This window comes from Nelumbo lutea, chromosome 7 (assembly GCF_056320005.1).
Source record: "Nelumbo lutea isolate HS-2025 chromosome 7, American lotus-T2T, whole genome shotgun sequence".
In the NCBI taxonomy this organism is placed as follows: Eukaryota; Viridiplantae; Streptophyta; class Magnoliopsida; order Proteales; family Nelumbonaceae; genus Nelumbo; species Nelumbo lutea.
Genome location: NC_142690.1, coordinates 27,537,015 through 27,561,207, shown reverse-complemented (window position 1 = coordinate 27,561,207; position 24,193 = coordinate 27,537,015). Strand labels below are relative to the sequence as shown.

Genomic DNA, 24,193 nt, shown 5'->3' with positions numbered 1-24,193 from the left:
TCATCCATAATGGATGGGTGTCATGACCCTAGAGATGGAAGCTATCATAAAAAATAATACTTGAGAGTTAGTTGATTATCACAGTGGAATGGAATCAGTTGTGTTCAGATGGGTGTTCCTTTCATGTTTAAGTTTGATTATTAATAGAAAGGCATGAAGCCTAGTTGCATGCCGAAGGTTGTGCATAGACTTGTGGGGTTGTGATGACAACCTGTTTACCACAGAAGCCTCTTCGAGGGGACTCTACTACAGAAGCCTCTTTTTTTTGGCTTTGGTCCTTGGATTTCCTCTTTTTTTTTGGTTTTTTTTGATTTTGAAGATAGCATAGCCTTCCTGCATGTGCTGAAAGGTGAAACAACATCCACAAACAAGAAAACACAGGTCCTACAGCCAGAAAAGAGAACTGAAGAGATGACAGCTGATCAGTGCAGGGAGATACAGTGCTACGCCCTTCAAGAAATCAGATTACAGCTTTCCTGCATGTGCTTGAAGATATGAACTAGGTCAGATGATAGGGAGCATAACTCACAGGACATGGAGGGAAAATATAAATCCTTCCAGAAAGCCAAAAAAGAGGAAATCCAAAAAAAAAAAAAACACTTTAATAGCGTTAACATAATGACTAGAAGACGCCCTAGTTTACTGTTAAATTATAATCGCCGGTAGTCATTGCTGCCAAAATGTTTTATTGCATGCTAGTGGCTTAGCACAATACTTGGCTTCTGGAAAGGACTTAGAAATTGCTTGTTGCTCCTTATGTGCTTCATTCATTATATAGCTCAATCATGTCCAACATGATTGTACTTAGAACATCTTGTTCAATGGGTACTTTATCAGAGAGGTAGTCAATAGTCTTGTTAGGATAAGTATGCCTTCCTTTTGTAATATCTGGAATCAACTTATGATGTACTTACCTAACGGGATATTATGAGCCAAACTTGTGGGTGTATTGGGCAAACTGGACTTGATTAATTTCAACCTTCGGGGGGCATCTGAATTATAGGGGCAAACTGATCATTGTATTGTATTTAATGTGAAAAAGGTTGGCTAGTCAAATGAAGTCCATTCCAATTTGGAAGAAGATAACATTGTAAGACATGCTAAGAATGGTTATTTTCCGTATTCTTTTCTTACTTGCAAAAAGCAGAATGCTAAGGTGGTATTCTTGTTGTTTGGATGCTCCTTTTCTTTGCATTCTAAGTTTACATATTATTAGAAAGAACTTTTTTTTTTTTTTTTTTGTTCATGTTGCCATTAGAAAGGGGTTACATTTGAAACAGCGTTTTGAAATCTTTTCTCTATGTGACTTTTTCCTGTTACACAGACCTTTCATTTATCCTTTTCCAAGGGTGTATTTCTCCTTCCTCAATCCCTATTGGTAGTTTCCATCCTAGTGATATGTTCCAGCCATTATGATCACCTCCCCTAATCCTTCTGATGATTGTTTTACCTAAATATTTATCCTCGAGACCATTAGTAACATATTTATTTTTTGATTGTTTCATATGATTTATTGTGTATTACTTTTTCAAGTTTGGATTTATTCCCTATTTCTGGTGGTTTAGACTTGGCTGACCGGTGGAACTCTATGTTGGTAATTGTTAATTCTTGCAAAGGTTGCTTTTTTATGGTTTTAGTGAAAAATTGGTTACATATGTTTTAATTTATTGATTTGCCCTTAAATTTGATTGATAATTATATTCTTTTTATAGGACTTTAATTATGACTTTTTTATCCACTTAAATTATTTTTTATTTTTCATTGTTTTCCTTATAAAAATTTTCAGGGGGTTTGAGAAGGAATCTGTTCATTTTTCTTTTGGTGGAATAAAAATTAAATGTAATCATTGGGAAGAATCGGCAACTATTCATGGCAAGTTCAGCTCACTGGAAATAATTGACCCATGTACAAAGAACACCATTTTAGTTGGCAGGAAGGTTTGTAAACTCTTTTCTGTTTTTTCTTTGCTGATTTACTTGGAGATCCTTTTGTTATTGAATGATAATTGGAAGTTCTGCAAATTGACAATAAAGATGATTTACAAGAGGTATGCAGGAAAGGGGTGAGGGGTGAGAAATAAGGCTGTATGATTTACTGACTGCTCTTACTTCATCCATCAATCTTCTCTTCTTCCTCACTCTTTTCTACTGTCTTTCTGTTTTTTCTATCGCTTAAACAAGTTAAACTCTTTTTTGTGCATAGACCCATACACTACTAGGATCACCAGTGTATAGGGTTTTGAATGGCTGGTCAGTCTAGATTAATCCTCCTGGTTTTCCTGGAGGATTTTGGAGAATATCTTGAAATATGCTGCGTGGAAGTGATTTCTAGAGATCTTTTAATACTAGCTCTCCTGTTTTGTTCAAGTTACTTTGACTTCCTGTTGAGATCGACAATTAGTTTTGGTGCTGTTTGTGTGATTGGTAGAAGTGGTTCATATTTCTCCTCCTCTATTGATGTTGGGGACTCAACAGGTGTAGAAATTTTGGCTGCAATGTTTGGAATGGTGAATGTAAGACCTTTTTTTATAGGGATTAAGAATATAAAACCCTGCTATGGACTTATTTGGGCTTGTCTCACGGGGCTTGGTACAAAGGTGGCTCATAGAATTGGGAATGCATAATGTTTAACATCACATTAGCTATTTGAAGTAATGCAACTGGGAAAAAATAAGGAGATTAAGAGTTCACATGCTTGAATATGTTTTATATGCTATGCTTTGATTTTATTTTTAAAATTTTCATTTTAAATATGTTTAACTTGTTATGTTTATATATTTTAATTTGAGATAATATGTTTTCTTGAACATTTGTTTTAAAACTTATGTTTATATTTTTAATTAATATTGTGTTTAATATATTTAATATTTTGCATTTTTTTATTCTTTTGATTTTTTAGCATTTTTTTGTACCTTGCTTAAAAATGTGTGCGCTTTTAAAACATTGGGATGAGGGGAAAGTACCATGGAGGTACAAATACGAGTTCAAGAAATTTAAATGGCTGTCGAAAGACATAATTGAAGATTGTATACGTTCAAAGGTCTACAAATAGCTTGTGTGATTTGCTTATGAGACAATATGTACACACACACACAGAGGCCAGGCCGGACCGGGTTTGGACCTAGCTTTGCCTCTTTATAAACAGATGACTAGGTTCGAGCCTGAGCCTGGCCCTATATAAATTCCGATTGGGACAAATATTTTATAATGTATTATTTATATATTAATAATAATATATTGTATATTATATGATATTTTATATATTATATAATTTATAGAACACTATATAATACATTTTCTGCTACTAATATTATTATTACACAATATTACACAATATTACATAATATTACACAATATATATTGTTATTTTTATTATGTATGTACTATTATCAAGTTGAGCTCGGGCTCAGGCCAGACATAAAATGTTTCAAGCCTGAGCCCGAGTCCGTGAGCTTAAAAGTTGGTCCAAGCCTGACATAAAATGGGCTGGACTGGGGCAGCCCATCAAGCTGCCCGACCCATGAACAGTTCTATATATATTTGAAGCCCTTGTGGCTTGTTCAAGGGCATAACCGGAATTGATTACATCAAAGGGAGGTTTTTGGAGATTACAAGACTTTTTTTGACAAATGAGTGATATTTTATTTAAAAAAGAACAATATGATAATATAGTGACTTCCCAAGGAGAGGTACGAGCTGGTACCTCTCCTAAACAACAACAATTTATTACATCAGACTAGAAAAAGAAAAATTACAGTAATGTTCCCTTGATGCCCCTTGCTTAGCTTTTCCATCCGCTATGGTATTAGCTGTTCTACCCACCCACTGTGAATTAACAGTCATGTTCCTTGAAAACCAATTAACTTTCCTCAGAAGGTCCCTGTAGCACCAAATAACTGAATCTGGATTTTTTAACCAACCCACAACAGCTTTGGAATCTCCTTCAATAAGCAGATTCTGAACTCCTAACTGGTCTGCAATCTGAATACCTTGTACTGCTGCTAGAAGCTCAGCTCTAGTAGAATCTCCTATGCCCATGGGGCCTGAGAATAAAGCTAAAATATTGCTGTCTTTATCTCTCAGCACCCCTCCTATCCCTGAGGGACCTGGGTTGCCTTGGCTGCTACCATCAAAATTCAACTTTGTCCAGCCTTCAGAAGGAGGCACCCACACAGCTGGTACCCTATTCTTTCTGGTACAGCTACTAGCCACAACCATCCAGTTCCTCCAAATGTCATCAAAGGAGAATATGTGAAAGGAGTCCAAAGATCTCAGCCAGTGGATTGCCCTAGTCAAAGTACAATCCTTTACAGTCTGAATATTTCTCTCCTCTCGGAAAAGCCTCGCATTTCTTTCTTCCCAAATGTCCACAAAGCAGCAGCTCTAATGCACCGCCACATTGTTATACCAGTTTTTGTGGGCCACACAAAGAAGGATCAAAGAGCTGATCTACGGCTGTAGTCTTATGTCTGTACGATCTATAGTAGAGCCAGCTTGATAGATCCACTTCATGCTAGATGGGTCCAAGAGATACATAATGGTATTTTTTGTGAAATCCTTGCAACACTACATCAACGAAAGTTATTTGTGGGCGAAAACTTATAAGGAAATTTAGGAGTGTGGTTGACACATTCCAAGGTGCTGAATGTAACCATAGCATCTCAACTGAGTGAGACATATAGTCTAAAGCAGGAGTAACCATTGGCATTATACTTTTCTATTATTATGTCTGTCTGGCAAGAAATTGATTACCGGGAAACAATAGAATGGAAAATCTATGTGAATAATATGACTTATAGGAAATTGGTGGAATGCAATAGGGTATTTTTGTTTCTTACAAGCTGAACCAGGAGTATGATATTAATTACCAGATAACACATCCTCACTAAGGATGACATCACCCTATGATAGGCATACTTGATTGTACACAATAAGGAGAGCAGATGGGGTGACACTAGAAACACCTTTTCCTGAGTATTTAGCTCATGTTTCCACAGATCCCAAGACTTAGTTGTGTTAATTGAAATCGAAGGTGAGGAAAAGAAGGATGTGGTATGTGATTATCATAAATGCTGAAGGATACTAGAGAAATGTATTGGAAGTTACACTTGAACTTCCAACTTGACAAGGTTTAGAAATTCCAGGAAGCCAAGTACGAACATGACAGCTAGTAGTGATGGGTTGGGATCTTTTTTTCTTTTCATATTTATAACAATACTTTTGTTGCAAATAAGAAAATAATGTATTTACAAATTACAAGGCCTTAACTTGTTATAGGCCAGGTTTGCTGCCTATCCCAAGAGTTTATGAAGTTATATCTGTGTCAAAAAGATTTGTTCCCTAATCACCCCTTGTTTAGCCAAAGCATCAGCCATGACATTTGCTGATCTTTGCACACATTGATATGTTGTACCCAAATCCCTTGTTAACCATTGGATTTGCTTGATGACTTGTCTCTACTGTCACATTGCCTGTTTATTGTTCCTCATGTAGTCAACCATTTTTTCATTTTTTTTGGAATGCCTCAACCATGGGATTTCTGATGTTCATGATTTTGGTCAGCGCAATTCATGCAGGATGGCTAGCAGCTCTCTTCTTATTGAGTTTCCACTTTCAATTGGTCCAGAAAGTAGAGATACCTCCAATCCATATTCATCTCTAAATACAACTTTTACACCTGATTGTCCTGGATTGCCAAATCTGTTGCAATCAAATTAAATTTTAAATGATTAATCCACGGTAGTTGCCACTGCTTTTGATGCACTACCCTCTTGATGGGGCTGTCAATGGGTTGGGTCTACCAGACAGAACCGAACTGTTTGAATCAATTTTGTATGTTTTGGTATCCTGATTAATATTTTGGTTGGGACCAGTGCTTGCTATTCTGAACTGATTAAGACCCAAACAGATTATAGAGTTAATAATATTTGTTGTTAGATTTAAATAGTTTTTTCTTTATTAATGCTGTTACAATGCTGTCAGCTTAGACTGCTGTCAGCATGTTCTTTTCTTTGTATTAGGGTGAGCCCCAGGGGCCTAATTGCAATTTCTTATATTTGTTATAAGTTATAACATTTAAAATAAAAGCTCCCACATTCTTTCTCTTCTTCTCCTCTCCTCTCTTCTCTCCTCTCTTCTTCCTGTTTTTCTTGTATGTTTACAATATTTAAACGTCTCCTGACTTTTCTTGTAAGTTTGTTATATTTTATGTCTTAATTGGGTCTAATCAGGTCAGTCCTGATTAATAATTGGTTCTAGTTGTGGGTCAAGACACTGGTGGATTAAGGATGGTGATGGAAGCACTAGATTCTTCCATGATCTAGCAAGTGGAAGAATGCGGAAAAACTTTGTGGCCAAATTAGAGGTAGAAGGGGAGGTCATTACAAATCAGGACGAAATAGCCAAAGCCTTCGTGACTCACTTTAAGTCCATTTATAAAAGGCCTTCGAATGAAAGATTGTCTATGGAAGGGTTGGATTGGCCATGTTTGGGAGAAGAGAAAGTGAGGTGGTCGGAAAGAAGTGTTGAAGAAGCTGAAATCAAGAAGGCAGTGTTCCTGATGGATAGATCTAAGGCACCTGGACCAGATGGATTTACTATGGCATTTTACCAAGATTGTTGGGAAGGACTAAATGATGATTTGGCTGAGGTTTTTAAGGAATTTGCAAATAATCACACAGTGAGCAGGGGTGTCAATGCCACGTTTCTGGCCCTAGTCCCTAAGAAACCTGATGCTATTCATCCGAAAGATTTCAGACTAATTAGCTTGCTGACGAGCATTTACAAAATTCTAGCTAAGGTTCTATCTTTGAGGCTTAAAGAAGTTACCCCCTCCTTAGTCAGCCAAACCCAAGGGGCCTTTGCACGAGGAAGACAAATAATTGACCAAATATTGATTGCCAATGAAAGTGTGGAGGATTTGTGGAGGTCTGATAGGGAAGGCTTTTTTGCGTAAGCTGGATATTGAAAAGGCTTACAACATGGTGGACTGGAAGTTCTTTAGTGAAGTCTTAAGAAACTGTGGCTTTGGTGAAAAGTGGTGTAATTGGATACTAGGTTGTGTTAGTTCCTGTCACAATTCAATCCTGGTGAACAAAGTGGTGAAGGATTTCTTCTCAGCTACTAGGGGTATCAGGAAGGGGAGCCCTCTCTCACCGTTTAATCTCTAAGGCTGATAGAGGAGGTGTAGTTAGAGGGTGGAGAGTTGGTAGAAATGAGACCTCAGTTACCCATCTCCAGTTCGTGGATGACGTATTAATCGTTTGTGAGGGGGCTGAGATTGAGAGGGTGAGAAGTTTAAAGGTGCTGATTAGAAACTTTGAAAGTATTTCCAATTTGAAAATCAATTTTGAAAAGAGTTGCATTGCAGGGGTTAATTTGGAATCAAGAGAAGTGGAGGCTATTGCTGAGTGCTTAAGAGTGTTCTATCTCTACTTGGCCTTTGACCTATTTGGAGCTTCCTTTAGGAGCAAATCCTCGGGAGAGTAGGTTCTGGTGCCCGGTTGTAGAGAAGTTTGAGAAGAGATTGGCCTCATGGAAAAAGAACTACATCTCTCTGGGGGGAAGAATCACCTTAATAAGAGCTACACTTGCAAAGCTTCCAACTTACCATTCTCTCTGTCTTTAGGATCCCAACTAGGGAAGCTAAGAAGTTGGAAAAATTAATGAGAGACTTGCTTTGGGAACTAGGGGAAAATAGGAAAGACCATTTAATTAAGTGGGAGGTGGTGTGTAGGAGTAAAGAGGAAGGGGGCTTGGGACTAGGGAACTTAATTTAAAAAAATGCAGCCTTACTGGGGAAGTGGCATGAGGTGATCGGAAGCATACATGGATGCTTAGGGAATAGATGGGGTGCTGGTGTATCAAGGCAAGCAACTTCGGCAACCCCTTGGAAGGCAGTGCACAATATTCTTCCTCAGTTCCTCAGTCATATCAGTTTTGATGTGTGTCATGTCAACTCCGTCCTCTTTTGGGAGGACATTTGGGTTGGAGATGTTCCCCTGAAAACCCTTTTTCCCTCCCTGTTCTCAGTTTCTCGATACAAAAAAGAGGTTGTTTCCAAATTTTGCTCCTCATTGGAAACCCCTTGGGCTCCTACTTGGGATTTTGGGTTCCGTAGAGGCTTAAGGGATGATGAGATTGAGTGTCTAGTCAATTTACTCTGCCTTCTTGAGAAAGTTTGTTTGAACCCCTTTGAACCTGACAAAAAAATTTGGATACCTTGAGCGGAAGGATCTTTCTCTTGTGCTTCTTTTTTCAAATCCCTTTGCTGTTCTAACCCTCAGCTGGCCTTCCTTGTCAAGGAAGTTTGGTGCAGACCTGTTCCCCCTAAGATTTTGGCATTCTGTTGGGAAGTGTACTATGGGAAAGTTAATACCTTGGATATAATCTACAAAAGAGAAGAACTTTTCTCTGTATTTCCCCCAACTGGTGCATCCTGTGCAAATCTCAGAGTGAGGACTGTTATCATTTGTTAATTTCTTGTTCCTTTAATGCAGAGTTATGGGATTGGCTTCTCTTTGTTTGGGAGCAGTTGGAACTTGGCAGCAGATTTAAGACTGCTTTTTGATCCCTCTACTTTTGTTTGGCAACAGAAAAGGGGTAAAATCATGTGGAGGTGTGCAAGAGCTACATTGATATGGACAATCTGAGAAGAAAGGAATGCTAGAACTTTTTGGAGAAGGAAAGGAACCTTCAAGAGATAAAGGACTGCGTCTTGGTTGGGGTGATTCATTGGCTGAAATCTTTGGACTTGTTTCCCCAATTCTCCTTTAATGACATTTGGAGGATTTAGGCAGCAGTTGCAAGCTGTTCCTCTTCCAAGACTAAAGTGAGAACAAGCTGGTCAGCTCCTCCTACAGGCTTCTTGAAGTTGAATTTTGATGGAAGCAAGTCTAGGAAACCCAGGTCCTTCTGGGTTAGGTGGGGTGTTGAGGAATGAGGTTGGGAATTTGATACTTATCTTCTCAGGTCCTTTAGGAGTGGGAGACTTTACTAGAGCAGAAATTTTTGCTGCCTTGCAAGGTGTACAGTTTGCAGCTCAATTAGGGGTGAACCAGCTAATAGTTGATGGTGACCCAAAGGTTGTAATAATCTGGTTGCAGGACCCAAAGTCAGTAGTTTGGTGCTTCAGGAATGAAATTAAAAAGTTTAAGGTGCTGACAAAAACATGGACCTAAGAATACAATGGGTGGGGAGATCAGCAAATGCTATGGCAGACTGCCTAGCCAAGCAAGGGGCAGCTAGGGAAGTTCTGTATTGGGCACAACTGTAACTTATTACCTTTGTTTTCTTCTTTAGTGGAGAGATCGCAGTTCGTGCTTCTCCAAGGGCTGCTTGTATGTGCTAATATTTCCAAACTAATAAAAAGTTCATTTATTTATCAAAAGGAATGTGGTTTGGTACTGGTACACCCTGTTCTGAACCAGACTTGACCCATTTAGAGCTCTACCTCTTGGTAGATGAGCTTTCTACCACTTTCCAATCTTTAATTATGCCATCCATTGAAAACAGGGCAAATATGTCCATAGTCTTCAGTCAATGCACCAGTTTATTGCTGGGATAGTGCACCACTCCACTTGCAACCAAATAATAAGAAAAATCACTTCCAAATACAAAAAACAAATGAACTTGAGATTTGTAAATGTAGACTTCTCAATATCAAAATGAGGAATACAAATGTGAGGAAAAAAGTATCATCTAGGTCTTTTGCATCCTATTACATGTATAAATTTCTTATGATACACATGCAACGAAAAGCCCTGCTTTTGTTTAGCACTTGCTTGCTCCAAACCTTCCAAGTGGAAAAGGGTGTAGCAAAGGTATGAGTGAGAACAAAGCCCAAAAAAAGGAAGAACAAGAAAAGGAGCCACGAGGGAATTTTAAGCAAGTTTGAAATAAAGGGGGCTTCCGACCGTAAGGACCGTAATGCCCCTTAAAAAAGCCAAGATCTCAATCAATTCCAAGAGGGGAAGAAGAGTTAAACTTAGACATAGGTTCCATTTTATGAACAGAAGAGACGGAAAGAGAAGGAAATTGATCTTTCAAGGGGAGGTCCTCCATCTGCATATCATCTTAGAAAGAGGTCCTATGACCAGACCAAACATCATATCATATGAACCTTAATAATTTAGGGAGAATGCCAATGTCTTCTTTCCATGGAGAGGACAAGGTAGCCCATGTATCTGAACCAATATCTTAGCCATTAGACAATGAGCCATGAGTGCTCATGGTGATTTTGTGTGGTTGATCAATAATCTGTCCTGATTCTAGGGGTACTCTCCATAATCACTTCCCTAACAAGTGCAGAAATATGTAGTACAGTTTTAATTCTTTCAACCTTGTAAGATACAATCTACCAAAAGAAGTCTGATAAGATGATAATCAGAAGTGTAGAATAGTTTAACAATATATGGGAATACAAGAAATTGTATCCACTGCATTGCAGATACTTTCTCACAATTCTAACCAATGTTTATTTTAGTATTTTTGTTGTTTTCTATACTCCAAAAGCATTAGAATATGAAATTTTACTCAGTGTCATGATTTGATATACTGTTTTGGGGATTGTTGATAATAAAGTCACACTATATATAGGTAGATGTTTTGGTAAGCTGTTACTGTTCTTGCTTATGATATCTGGAGAATGTGAATTGTATTATTCAATGCCATATCTGAATTTGTTTGTAGTAATTATTAATATTTTTATTTGTTCTAGTATGTGGTCATCCTTAAAATTGACCCTCCTAACATGAAGTCAAATGGTAATAACTTGCATTCTGTTTCAATACTGTTTTACACATTGTAGGTAGTCAGTGAGGAAGCTTCTGTGGAGTATGTTACTCCCTTTATGCATGTCCAAGTTGATATGTCTTTGATGGATCATGACAGTGAACTTGGAATAAAGGTAGCTTTATGTTTATCTTTCAAATTTATGGAACTGGAAATTAGATGCATATTTCTATGAGTACGAAAGTATTGATTAATAGATATTTTTCATCTATGGCTTTCTAATGAATGTTTTCATGGTAAACCTCTGTTCTTAGGTTGTTCTTCAACCATTTGAGATGACCTATGATTCAGAGTTTATATTGAATCTCCTTGATTTTCATCATATTTTGCAGTCTTTCCAATTTCAGCATGAACGGGTAAGATTCTTTTTCTGCTGCCTACATTTTTTTAGTAATGCAGTAGACAAAAAATTCATTGGTGAAGAATGTACTGTGAAAGAGCATTGGCTTGACATCTTGTCAGAAAAAAGAAAAAAAAAAGCTAATAATAAGTCATTTGGGTATACATATTTGAAGGAAAGAAGACTGATATAAGAAGGTTTTGTGATGGATCTTGGTTCTTTTGTTATTGATTGTCTTTTGCTAACACCCCAAAAAGTACATCTTATCGCTTGGTGTTAACACCCCCAAAACACCCTAATTGCTTAGACAGTTTACTGAGTTGCAACCCGAAGGATACAATTCCGTATCTTTTCTGCCTTTCTGCTTTCATCGTTTTACTCAAACCAGAATTTGCCATTTGGTTGATTCACTGAGGTTGTGGCTTCCCAACGGTTTATTGCACCAAAAATGTAGGAGTTTGGCTATGATGTTTGACTGTTGGATCAATTTCATGACAGTAAAGTTTCTCGCTTGTTTTTGGAATAATTTCACTTGTAATTTGTAAATAAATGCTTCCATGGCAGTTAAATACCTTTTCTTCCTTTTGTTGACTAAAAACAAGATGACACTTCGTATATAAATCGAATTTCTTGCTATTCTTTGATGAAATCATTCATGTTTTCTAAAGAATACTGGTTGTAGGAAGGTTTTGGTGTGTGGTGGTACATGACCAGTTATTGAAATGCTGCTCTACATGGATGCTCTTCACCTTTCCTCCTCTACATTATTTTGGACAATTTGTTTGTTTTTTATTATTTTTTTTGAATTTGCGTTTTTGTCAAACAACAGGTGCTCTCATCTCTAAATGGGTTTGAGAAATTTGAAAGACGAATACTATTGAAATCTCAGTAAGTATCTTTCTGCCATTGAATTGTTGCAGCACTTTATTTCTTTTGTCATATGTAATAGAAAGATGTCATTCTTTCTCTTTCATATTGTTCTAGATTTTTATAATATCCTTTGTTCATTTTGCAGATATGTTCTCTTAAACCGCAAAAGAATGACATGGGATGTCAATTTCAAAAATGTCATCATATGCTTTCCATGGAGAAATGATTATTTTGGATCATCTACCACAGTAAATATTTTCAACTTTTTCTTCGAGATGTCCTATTGTAGTAATATTGAAATAGCGTAACAAGTAGAACAGAACTACTTTCGTCTTACCAACAAATATAAAAGAAGAGATTATATTTATGCATTCTGGATGAAATCAATTTAAGAAGTATGTGTCGTATCTAGTAATATTATATTGTGCATTTAGGCCAGGCAGAAACTCAAAAGCTCTGTTCCTTTCTGGCACCATCTTGTATAAAGCTGCATCTTTAGAGCAAGTCCATTCAATTGAGCATTCTCAGTCTAGAATACTATGTGGATAAAGACATCTTCCCTTGTTTAAGATTATTTACCTCTAACTTAAACTGATAGGCTCTGTCTACATTTGAGAATATATCTTGGCTGCATTGTCCTATATTTAGATGTCTTCATCCATAAGAAAATTTGACTGATCTTTGACTGCATTGAATTAGTCATCCAAGACATTATCATCATGCCCTGCTGGACTCACTTGGCATGCTTATGATCCTGAGCATTTGTCTCTTTCTCAGTACCTATAAGATATCCCAGTTTTCCATGCCCACCAATGTATACTTTAACACCTTGTGACAACTGGAGGTAATTGCTTCTATTCAATCTAACTGTTGTTATGAAGAGAAAAGTCACCTGATACTACAGGTGTACATAGGTGTCTTCACCTTGCTTATGGTCCTCTCCAGATATCTCCATTAATCACCAAGTAATGATTTCCAGCAAGGAACCAGAAAACAAAACAAAAGCAATATAGATACTATAGGATGATGCATACCTTACCCCGAAACATCCCCCAGGCTATGAAAGCAAGGGAATATAGCTGTTATTCTCTTTGGCAGCACCAAAAACACTTCCAACCTGGATTGCTCTTAGTCCAAATTCTAGAACTTCCATTGATCTTAGTAAAGCCCAAATTCTACAAGCAACCAATGCCTCTAGCCCAAAAAACTAGGTCTGTGCCTGAATCTCTGGTTTTTCCGATGGTTTTTGAGATCTTCTCCAAGACTGGTACTTGGGAAGAATCACACACTCTCCAAAAACCACCATGCCAGGTCACAAAACTTCAAAGAACCCAACCCTAAGATCACCTCATGCATTCAACAACTGGATTAGAGTTGCATGAGAGAAGAAACCTATATCAAGACTAGGCTCTATACTAGGTTGTTGATCTAAGCAAACCTCAGTCTTGATAGTTTGTATGTATTTGAATCAGAAAAAAAAAATAGTTGCAGCACTGAAAACAAAGTAGAGAAGAAGTAGAAAGAAGAGAAGTGAAACTAGGAAGAATATATCATTGGGCTTTCTTTAGAGTCCCATCTTTTATACTTTATGCAATCAAAGGTAAAATTACATGTGTGACCCTACTTAGGTGACAGCTATTATAGTATCTTGAAACTAACTAGCTGGCCCGATAGGTCAAATAATAAAGAAACAAAAAGGGCCCAACCGCCCAGAAAGCTCAGTCCTTTCTTCTGAAAAAAATTGAAGAATGTTGTAAGGTTTTTTTATTATATGTTCTAGGTCTTCCTGTATTTTTTTGTTCTTAGGGACCTCTCTGTAATATTTATTTAGAGGGGTCCTCTCTTTGATACAGAGAGATTCACTCTTCACATTCTGCTGTCTTCTTTCTCTTCTCTCTTTTTTTTTTTTTTCTCTTATTTCTTCCTTCTCACGAGGTTCTCTTTGATAGATTACATGGTATTGTAGCATAATCTATCATAGAAAACCTTTTTTCTCCTCCTCATCTTCTATAGCAATCTGATTTCTTGAAGGGCGTAGCACTGTAATCTCCTTGCACTGATCAGCTGTCATCTCTTCAGTTCTCTTTTCTGGTCGTAGGACCAGTGGTTTCTTGTTTGTGGGTGTTGTTTCACCTTTCAGCACATGCAGCACATGTCAGATGATAGTTCAGTCACATCGAATCCTTTTGGGAGGGCAAAGTAATGCTAATAGCGGCATGGAGAGTGTTAGTTTCTCAGTTTCCATCATCCTTCTTGATGGTTTAAATTACTTGGAGTGGTCTAAAAGTATAAAAATGTTTGTTGGAGCCAAAAGAATGTTAATCATGCCCTGGCTTGTTTCTTCCATTCAGCCTTAGAAAAAACTTCAAGTGGGTTGAAACGACTATGGAGATTTGGGACTAAAAAAATCAACTTATTCTGAACAAAGCCATTTTGCTAGAATCTATCAATTGCAAGCTGAATCATCAACCTCTAAGCAAGGGGACAAGTCTTTTACAGCCTACTATTCTTGCCTCATGTCTATATGGCAGTAGTTGGATCACTATAGGACTATTGATTGGAAAAATGGTGATGATGCTTCTGCCTATAGAAAATTACTTTTTCAAGAAAGCCTTTTTATCAGGTCTGAATTCCATTTATGAACCTATTTGGGTTCAGATTTTTGGTAGTGAGGAACTCTTGGGTCTTGAAGAAGTCTTTGCTTTCGTTCAATCCAAGGAAACTAGGACGGCTATGAATCCTTCTGAGGGGGAGCAGGTTGCATTGCTAACTAAGGGTGATAACAGGAGAGGTGATACACAGAAAAGAGGTGATTTTGGTAAGGATATATTTTTGTGTACCCACTGTAAAGAGGTCTGGACCAATGTTTTAAAACGCGAAGGCATGACACAAGGCGTTCCACTACCTAGAGGCGTGAGGCGTAGTTCAGAACGTAAGAGGTGTAAACCTCTTGAGCACAAGGAGGTGTAAGCCTCCTTAAAAGGAGGGGGGATGAGGATGCATAGCATTAGTTCAAAGGACGGGTCTTGTGCATAGCACTAGTTCAGCTTGCCTACCCCACTCCAATCATCCTCCCAAAACCTGATTCTTGAAAATCTCCTACTGAGCAACTTACTAGGCTTCTAAATTCCCCATTAAAACTCATAATCCCCTTCCAAACACTCACCCCATATGATGACCTTACTTCTCTAGGTTCCCAACCTAACCCAACCTTACCACCCTATATTTTCCCAACACCACCCTCTTCCACAAGGACTCCTCTCTCTCTAACCCAAACCTCCATAGCCATTTCCCCAACAAAGCCCTGTTGAAAACTCTCAACCTTCTAATCCCTAGCCCTCCCTCTTTCTTTGGTCTGCATACCTCATGCCATCTCACCAAATGGAATTTTCCCCCCTGCTCCCCTTTCCAGTCCCTCCCAAAGGAAATCCATTTGTATCTTCTCTATTCTTTCGGCCACACTTGAAGAAAGCTAGTAGGTTTATGTCTTACTGCAATTTAGAAAAGAAAAGGAAGGAAAAGAACTAGGCTTCGAAGAGAAGAAGGGAAGAGGGAGAGAAGAGAAGAGAGGAGAAAAGGGGTTCGGTTGATAATTCTGCCGCCCCATAAATATCATTATACAGTTTAGTTTCCTTACAAGAATAGGAGATAAAAAAGATAAATTCTAGTCCTATCTAGAATAAAACAAATCATAACATAGGATAAGGCCAGCCGGCCCAACTTAAAAAAGAATTAAAATAACTAAGCGTGGGTATGAACTAGAGCCTAAGTGTGGGTATGGAACCTCACACTTGTGGCTACTAACTATTTCTACACTCCCCCTCAAGTTGGGAGTAGATATTTGTCATGCCCAACTTGCGTAAATCTGTCTCCAATTTGATTTTTGTGACTGCTTTGGTGAAGTGATAAGCTAATTGCATGTCTGAGAAAATGTAAGGAAGGCACACTTCTTGAGGTGCAACTCGCTCTCGGTTAAAATGTCTGTTGACCTCAATATGCTTAGTTCTGTCATGCTGTATTGGGTTGTGGGCAATATTAATTGCAGCTTGATTATCGCAATACGGAATCAGAGGCTTCTCATAATCAATTTCGAATTCATTAAGCAAGGATCTCAGCCATAACACTTCTGCAACACCATTGGCCATGGGTCTATATTCAGCCATAACACTTCTGCAACACCAATCCGCATCTGTATACACTAATATTTTCATGTGACCATTATTCTTGAAGAGTATACCTCTCCCTGGACATCTCTTTAAGTAGGCAAGAATCCTTTCTATCGCAAGGAGGTGGGTTGTCCTAGGAGAATGCATGTATTGGCTAACAACACTGACATCATAAGAAATATTTGATTGAGTTAGGCAGAGATCAGTGTTTTAAAAGGCGTGGGAGGCGTAAGCTTGGAGGCGCGCCTCCAGGCAAGGCGCTCCCAAAACGCCCCGAGGCGTATGCCAGAGGCGCTGATACCTCTGAGGCGTACGCCTCTTGCGCTTTTTTCATGAGGCGTGCTAGAGGCATATGCCTTTTGCACCTCATGCACACCTGATATTTAAATACTTGAAAAAAAAAGAAAAAAAAGGAAAGGAAAGGAAAGGAAAAGAAAAGAAAGGGAACGAAAAGGAAAGGAAACAGGAAAAAAAGAGAAAAGGAAAGAAAAGAAAAGGAAAGGGAAGGGAAGAAAAGACAAGGGGAAAGAAAATGGTTTGCCCCCTGCCCCTTTGAACTACTATTATGCATCTTTATTCTTCTTAATATAAAAGATTTATATTAAAAATATAGAAAAACTGAGATCCCCCCTTCTTCATCCTCCTCATAACCCCCTTCCTCTTAAGAAGGCTTACGCCTCCTTGTGTTCGGGAGGCTTACATCTCTTGCGTTCTGAATTACGCCTCACGCCTCTAGGTAATGGAACGCCTTGCGTCACGCCTCCGCGTTTTAAAACATTGGCAGAGATAAAGAAGTTTCCCAACTAGCCTTCGGTACATTGCCCTGTCCTCAAGAAGTTCTCCATTTTCTGCACTTATATTATGGTTAAGCTCAATAGGTGTGTCAGCAGGTTTCACTCCTAACTTTCTAGTTTCTTCTAATAAGTCCAGAACATACTTTCTTTGAGAGATAAAAATACCATGCTTAGATCGAGCTACCTCAATTCCTAGGAAATAGTGCAATTCCCCTAGGTCATTCACTTCAAATTCCTTGTGAATATGTTGTTTAAGAGTTTCAATTTCACTAATATCATTCCCTGTTATCACAATGTCATCTACATAGACTGCAAGTAGAGTTAGGGAAAAACCTGTCTTCTTAAAGAAGTGAGTGTGATCTGACTGAGCCTATATGTAGCCAAATTTGTCCAAAACCAGTCTAAACCTATCAAACCAAGCTCTCGAAGATATTTTCGGCCCATACTAGGCCTTCTTCAAAAGGCAAACTTTCTTTCCTGCTTCCGTACTATAAAAACTAGGGGGTAACTCCATGTATACCTCCTCTTGCAAGTCTTCGTTGAGGAAATCATTCTTAACATCCAGCTAAAATAGTGGCCATGAGAAGTTTGTAGCAATGGATAGTAGGACTTTGATAGTATTCATCTTTGCAACAAGTGCAAAGGTTTTCGTATAGTCTATGCCATAAGTTTGTGTGAATCCCTTTGCAACCAATCTAGCCTTATACCTTTCCACAGTACCATTAGCATTATATTTCACAGTAAACAACGATTTGTATCCAATAGGTTTCTTCCTTTTAGGCTGGTTAACTAGTTTCCATGTATTGTTCTTAACAAGAGCATCCATCTCTACTTGCATGGCTTCCTTCCATTCAGGTATCAAAAGGGCTTCTTGCACTTTTCTGGGTATAGGAATAGTAGCAATAGATGCCAGGAAAGATTTATAGGATTTTGAGAGACAATCATATGGAAGGAACTTGGAGATGCAATGGGCAGTGGATGAGGTGCAACTGTGCTTCCCTTTACGAATTGCAATTGGAAGATCAAGGTTATCTAACAGTGAGGTCTGAGCATCTGTAATAGTGGGATCAATTGTGGGAGCAGTAGTAGTGTCTAAATCTGGGGTTGTAGAAGATGTTGGAATTGACTTGGATTGCTGTTGAGCACGAGAGTCAACTTGCCTCCACCACTTTTTGTGATACACTCTCAACTCTTTGCATTTTTGACAACCCTCACCCTCTTTACAACTCTCCCCCTCAATAACTAGGACAGGTAAAGGAACTTTTGCGGCTGAAATTGAAATCCCTTCCTCACTACTCTCCCCCTGAGGAGAAGCCTTATAATAGTAGGGCATATCCTAAAAAAAAATGACATCCATGGACGCAAAACACTTCCCTGAAACAGGCTCATAACAACAATATCCCTTTTGATTTTGTGCATATCCAAGGAAAATACATTTAGTAGCTTTGGGTTCAAACTTGGAGCGATGAGGTCCAAGGATTTGAACAAAACAAGTACACCCAAAAGTTTTGAAGGGAATAGTGAATAGGTCTTTATCTGGATACAGAAAACTGAATGGAGTTTGCATGTTTAGAACCCCGTGAAGGAACCTTGTTAGTAAGGTACACGGCTGTACGGATTGCATCCCCCCAAAAGTGTATGGGAACATTAGAGTTGAGCATGATGCTTCTGGCTACTTCTAAGATATGTCAATTTTTTCTCTCAACAACCCCATTTTGCTGAGGTGTACGAGGACAAGTGCTTTGATGAATGACCCCATGATCAAGGAGATAGGATGCCAAGGGTTTTGCAAAGTATTCCTTGGCATTAATTGATATAAAAGTTTTGATCTTGGTTTCAAACTGGGTTAGAACCATCTGATGGAAAGCCTGGGTCAGAGAAGGGACCTCATCTCGAGAGCACATAAGGTAAGCCCATGAGAAACGAGTATAATCATCAACAAATAATAAGAAATATCTGTACCCCCCATGGTGGGAATATGATATGGCCCCCAAACATCGATATGCACAATTTCAAAAAGAAGGCTGCTTCTTTTATTACTCAAAGGATAAGATGATCTATTGTGTTTTGCGAGCTCACAACTTTCACACTTCAAACTAGACACTTCTACTGACTCAAATAAGTTTGGAAAAAGGCTCTTCAAAAACCCAAAAAATAAATGACCTAAGTGGGTATGCCAAAGTTTAATCTCACTCCAAGGCTAAGAGAAACAAGTTCCCCACTTCACTCTACTTCCCTTGTGAATGTTCAAGCAGGTAGACTCCATTCATCTCATGCCCAATCCCAATCACCTCTTCGTTTCCAGATCCTGAAAAACACATCGATCAGGGAAAAAGGTTACTGAACATTTTTTATTTTTAGTAATACTAATAACTGAAAGCAAGTTAGCACTAAGCTTGGGAACATGCAAAGCTGAGGTAGGGTGATGGCATCAAACAATCTGATGTCTCCCTTGCCAGAAATTGGCACAAGGGAGCCATCAGCAATAGAAACTTTGTCTCTCCCAGATGATAAACAATAGGTGCTGAACAAAGTAGATAAGCTGGTCATATGGTCTGAAGCACCTGAATCTATTACCCAGAAAGGTCTAGTGTTACCTGGGACTAAAGCATGACATGTGGTAGCTCTTCTACCTATATGAGCAAGGACTGAATTAGGATGAGCAGGTGTGGTAGCCGAAGACTAAGATGTAGATCCAAAAATACTGGCTTCATTCTCTAGCTGTGTCAATGCAGCCCGAACAGCTGCTAAGGCATCCAAAGATGTGGTCCTTGTGCTGGAAGAAGATGCATTGGCAGTGGTAGTTGCTACATTAGCACTCCCCTTCTTGTTTCTAAGTCTAGCTAGCATTTAGGTGAGGATGCAACTCCCAACAGGTGTCCCTAGTGTGTTTGGGCTTCTTACAATGATCACAAAAAATATCTTTTGTCTTCCTTCTTAACTTCCCTTTCCTTCTCTCCTCCAACTTTGAATTTTGTTGCTGCTAAGGCTACTTTGTGGGTTGAAGAGATGGCATCACCTTCATCCTACTCTCTTCACTGTGGATTAATGAGTAGGCTTGAGATAGAGTCACACTCCCTAGTGAGAAGTTGTTGTCTTGTAATATCAAAATCTGAGTTTAGACCGGCTTAGAACTCAAAGACTATTTGTTTCAATCAGTTTTTCATATGTTGCTGCATTCCTCTGGCTTTCCCATTCATTAGTTTCCAAGTGATCAATTTCATGCCAAAGGGATTTCAGAGTAGCAAAGTACACTGAGATTGGCTTCTCCCCTTGTTTGAGGTTGTTTACTTCACACTTTAGTTCATAAACTCTAGCCACATTAAGAGGTTAAGATTAAGTCTCCTTCATGCTGTCCCAGATTTCCTTGGCTGTTTTTGCCCAAAGGTAGTTTCGGCTGATGTGGGGCTGCATAGAGTTGCATAGCCAAGTCATCACCAAGTAGTTCTCTTGAACCCATCTTGGATGAGATATATCCTCCTTGGCTAGTTCCTTTGTGTCTCCGGTCACATACCCTAATTTCCCTCTACCCCCAATGGCCATCATTGCCTTTTGGGCCCATTCCAAGTAATTTGTTCCATCAAACCTAACAATGGTAATCTGAAACGAATTTTCAGTCATGTTACTAGTCCCAAAACCTTCCCCTTGAGTTTTCACCTCACTATCAACCTTTTCCATACTAAGTAGATCACAAAACTCCAAGAAGAAAACTAATTTTCTACCGAAATACCAAGAAAACGGAGAACAACAATCCAGAATTTAATCTCAGCAAAGAATAAGAACCAGAACTAAATTTCAGTCGACAGTTCCTTCTCAAAACTGTAACTTTAATCAAAACCCCAGAGAATAACAGTCTAGAAACTGATTTCAACAAAGAATAAGAACCAGAACTTAATTTCAGTCGACAGTTCCTTCACAAAACTGTAACTTTTGTCAAAATACCAGAACCCTAGGTCAAGATCAGCAAAGAACAGGTCTTGATTCTTTAAGAACAGCAAAGTGATCTCAGATTTATTATGCTGCTGCTAAAAGAAATTTATCTAAGATCAAATTACCTTAAAGGTTTCACCTTTTTCAGAAAAAGAATTCTGATCATAAAAGAAATCTTGATAACTTCTATCGAGTTACCTTTCTCAGCAAAAAGAACTCTGATCGTCTTCTTTGGTTTGAAACCCTACATTGATCGAATCTGATCTCTGATTCTTCCTGGACACTGGATAATTTCTCCAAGAATCTTTCACCTTCTTGGGAAGTCTTCAGTACTCCAGTAATCTCCAAGAACCAGGCAGCTGCTGCAGTGGTCTTGATCTAATGGATTTTCATGTAGCCGACCAGATCAGGCTTACATGAAAACCCTAGTTTTTCTCACCAATAGCTCTGATACCAACTTGAAGAAAGCTAGTAGATTTCTGTCTTACTGCAATTTAGAAAATAAAAGGAAAGAAAAGAACTAGGTTTCGAAGAGAATAAGGGAAGAGGGAGAGGAGAAGAGAGGAGAAAAGGGGTTCAGTTGATAATTATGCTGCCCCATACATTTCATTATATAGTTTAGTTTCCTTACAAGAATAGGAGATAAAAAAGATAAATTCTAGTCCTATCTAGAATAAAACAAATCATAACATAGGATAAGGCCAGCTGGCCCAACTTGAAAAACAATTAAAATAATTAAGCGTGGGTATGGAACCACACACACTAGAGCCTAAGTGTGGGTATGGAACCTCACACTCGTGGCTACTAACTATTTCTACAGCCACCTGAGATGGAAATTTCAGCAAGGACAAGTAATAAGTTCGAAGACTAGAGAGGGCGCTTTTAATTAATTTTATCCTCCCTCCCAATGAGAGATACTTTGGCTTCCATCCATCCAACCTTTGTACTCTCTCCACTATTGGTGTCCATAAGGCAACCGGAATTTGAAGCCCCACCTATTGGCATGCCCAAATATGTAAATGGAAGCTTTCCAATTCTGCACTCAAAAGCATTAGCTCAGTCCAGCAGCACTTCCTCATCAACTGCTCCCACTCCAATCACCACACATTTTGCCAGAATTGCCCTTAAATTTAAAACTTGTTCCATCAAAGCATCCAGAAAAATCTAAATGTCATCTACATACTGCAGATGAGATATTATGCAAGGGCCGTCCCTTCCTGTCTTAAAGCCCTCAATTGAACCCCTCTGTCCACTACTCCATAACAGTAGATTTAGAATCTCCATAACTAAAACATAAAGCATAGGGGATATTGGATCTCCCTGCCTCAAACCTCTCGAGGCTTGAAAAAACTCCGATGAGATGCCATTCAAAAGGACTGAGAATGATATTGTGGACATGCATGCAAACATCCAAGATCTCCATCTTTCTTCAAACCCCATTAACCTCTGAACTTCCTCTAAAAAACCCCATTCAACATGATCATATGTTTTCTCAATGTCAATCATACAAACCAAGCCTGGTCTCCCGCTTCTTAATCTGGCATCAATGCATTCACTTGCCACTAAAACTCCATCTAGGATCTGTCTGCCTTCCATGAATGCCATTTGTGATTCCCCTACCACCTCATGTAAGACTTTTCTCAACCTTTTTTATAAAACTTTAGCCAACAGCTTATATGGGCTGCTAATTAGACTTATTGGTCTAAAGTCCTTCAAATTCACTGCTCCTTCCTTTTTTGGAATTAAAGATATGAAAGTAGCATTTGCTGATTTCTCCAAAATTCCTGCAACATCATTTAAAAGTCTCCTTCCAGAATGTTCCAACAAGACTTTATAAACGTAAAGTTGAAGCCATCTGGCCCCCGGGCTTTGTCTCCATTTATATCTTTTAAGGCTACACTGATTTCCTCCAGACTGAAACCACTTTCAATCCAGGAAGCTGAAGCTTCACTCAGATTCTTAGGAACCAACTCCCCTAACCACATCCAATTCCATATTCTTGAAGTGTACAAGTTCTTCTAGAAATCCACTACCTTCTCCTGATTTCCGGACCATTCCTCCACTACCTCCCCCTCTACCTGTATTTTTGAGATTAAATTTCTTCTCCTTGCACTAGCATATGCATGAAAAAATGCTGTTTTTTGTTCCTTGCTTTTAACCAAGTCAATCTGGACTTTTGTCTCCAGCTTTCCTCTCCTCTATGAATCAGATGGTTAAATTCCAACTCCAAACTTTCTCTCTCTACTCTTTCTTCTCTAGATAGATCCCCCCTCTTCCATCCTATCAAAATTGGTCATTTTCTCCAAAACCTCTCTTTTTCTCTCCCTCACATTTCCAAAAACCGACACATTCCTTTTCTTTAACTCCTTCAAAAGCTGCAACTTTCTGATCAATTTTAAACCTGTTGATCCTTTAACTTGGAAACCTTCCCATTTTTCTTTCACCCAATCCATGAACTCTGGACGATCCATTCACATATTCTCAAATTTAAATGGTCTTGGGCCTGAAAACACTACCAACTTCCTCAACAATACTGGTTTATGGTCTGATAGTATATGGAAAGGCTTCTTGTATCACTTCACCTATGTGAACCACCCAATCTCTGGTATACAGAAATTTGTCCAGCCTTCTTAATATGGGAGGGGATTGGCCATTCTTGCAGCTATATCTACACCCATTTAAAGGTGGGTCTATTAGGCCATTTCTCCTAATAAAATCCCCAAACCTCCTCATTCCTGCACTTTCACTTTCATCCCTCCGCCCTTTCATCTCCCCTACTTTTCTGACTATATTGAAGTCTCCCCCCCAGGCACCACGGACCATCCCACTTCCCTCTAGCTTCTTCCAACTCCCACATTTCCACCCTTGCCCCTTTACATTTGGACCATAAATGTTTGTTAGTCCCCATTGCGAACCCCCTTCCACCATCTGCATTCACTTTTGTCCATTCTCCAATCCCTGAACCCCAAATCTCATTCTTCAGGAACATGTCGAAAGTTTTCAGCTTAGTTTCTTGTAATAGTACCACATCAGGATTGTGGATTCTCAAAGAATTTTTTACTACCTCCCTTCTTCTACCTTCTTTCAATCCTCTCACATTCCACGTGTAGTCGTATGAGACTACTAACAGCCCAAGCTGTGGTGTATAATCAACAGGAAATTAAGAAGATGAGAGGAGAGAATGAGAGGAGAAAGAGAGAAGAAGAGAAGAAGAATTCGAAGAAAGGGTTTCAGAAAAGAAGAGGATGCTTAATCTGCCGCCCCCCTCTTTCTATTTATATTAATTCTTAAGTTGGGATAAGA

General features: G+C 38.7%; 1 protein-coding gene across 4 annotated transcripts in view; it reads left to right on the top strand.

Annotated features, from left to right (window-relative positions):
* Positions 1-24,193, top strand: part of LOC148845850 (vacuolar protein sorting-associated protein, putative (DUF1162)) — a 167,027-nt gene that overhangs the window by 63,376 nt on the left and 79,458 nt on the right. For all 4 annotated transcript variants that reach the window (XR_016102214.1, XM_088954901.1, XM_088954902.1 and 1 more), the window contains 5 exons: positions 1,787-1,937; positions 10,807-10,905; positions 11,045-11,146; positions 11,960-12,018; positions 12,146-12,248. Coding sequence is in view for 3 of the 4 variants with exons in the window: in XM_088954901.1 (XP_088811027.1) it covers positions 1,787-1,937; positions 10,807-10,905; positions 11,045-11,146; positions 11,960-12,018; positions 12,146-12,248 (514 nt within the window). In the remaining variant the exon portion in view is untranslated. The remainder of the gene's footprint in view (positions 1-1,786; positions 1,938-10,806; positions 10,906-11,044; positions 11,147-11,959; positions 12,019-12,145; positions 12,249-24,193) is intronic.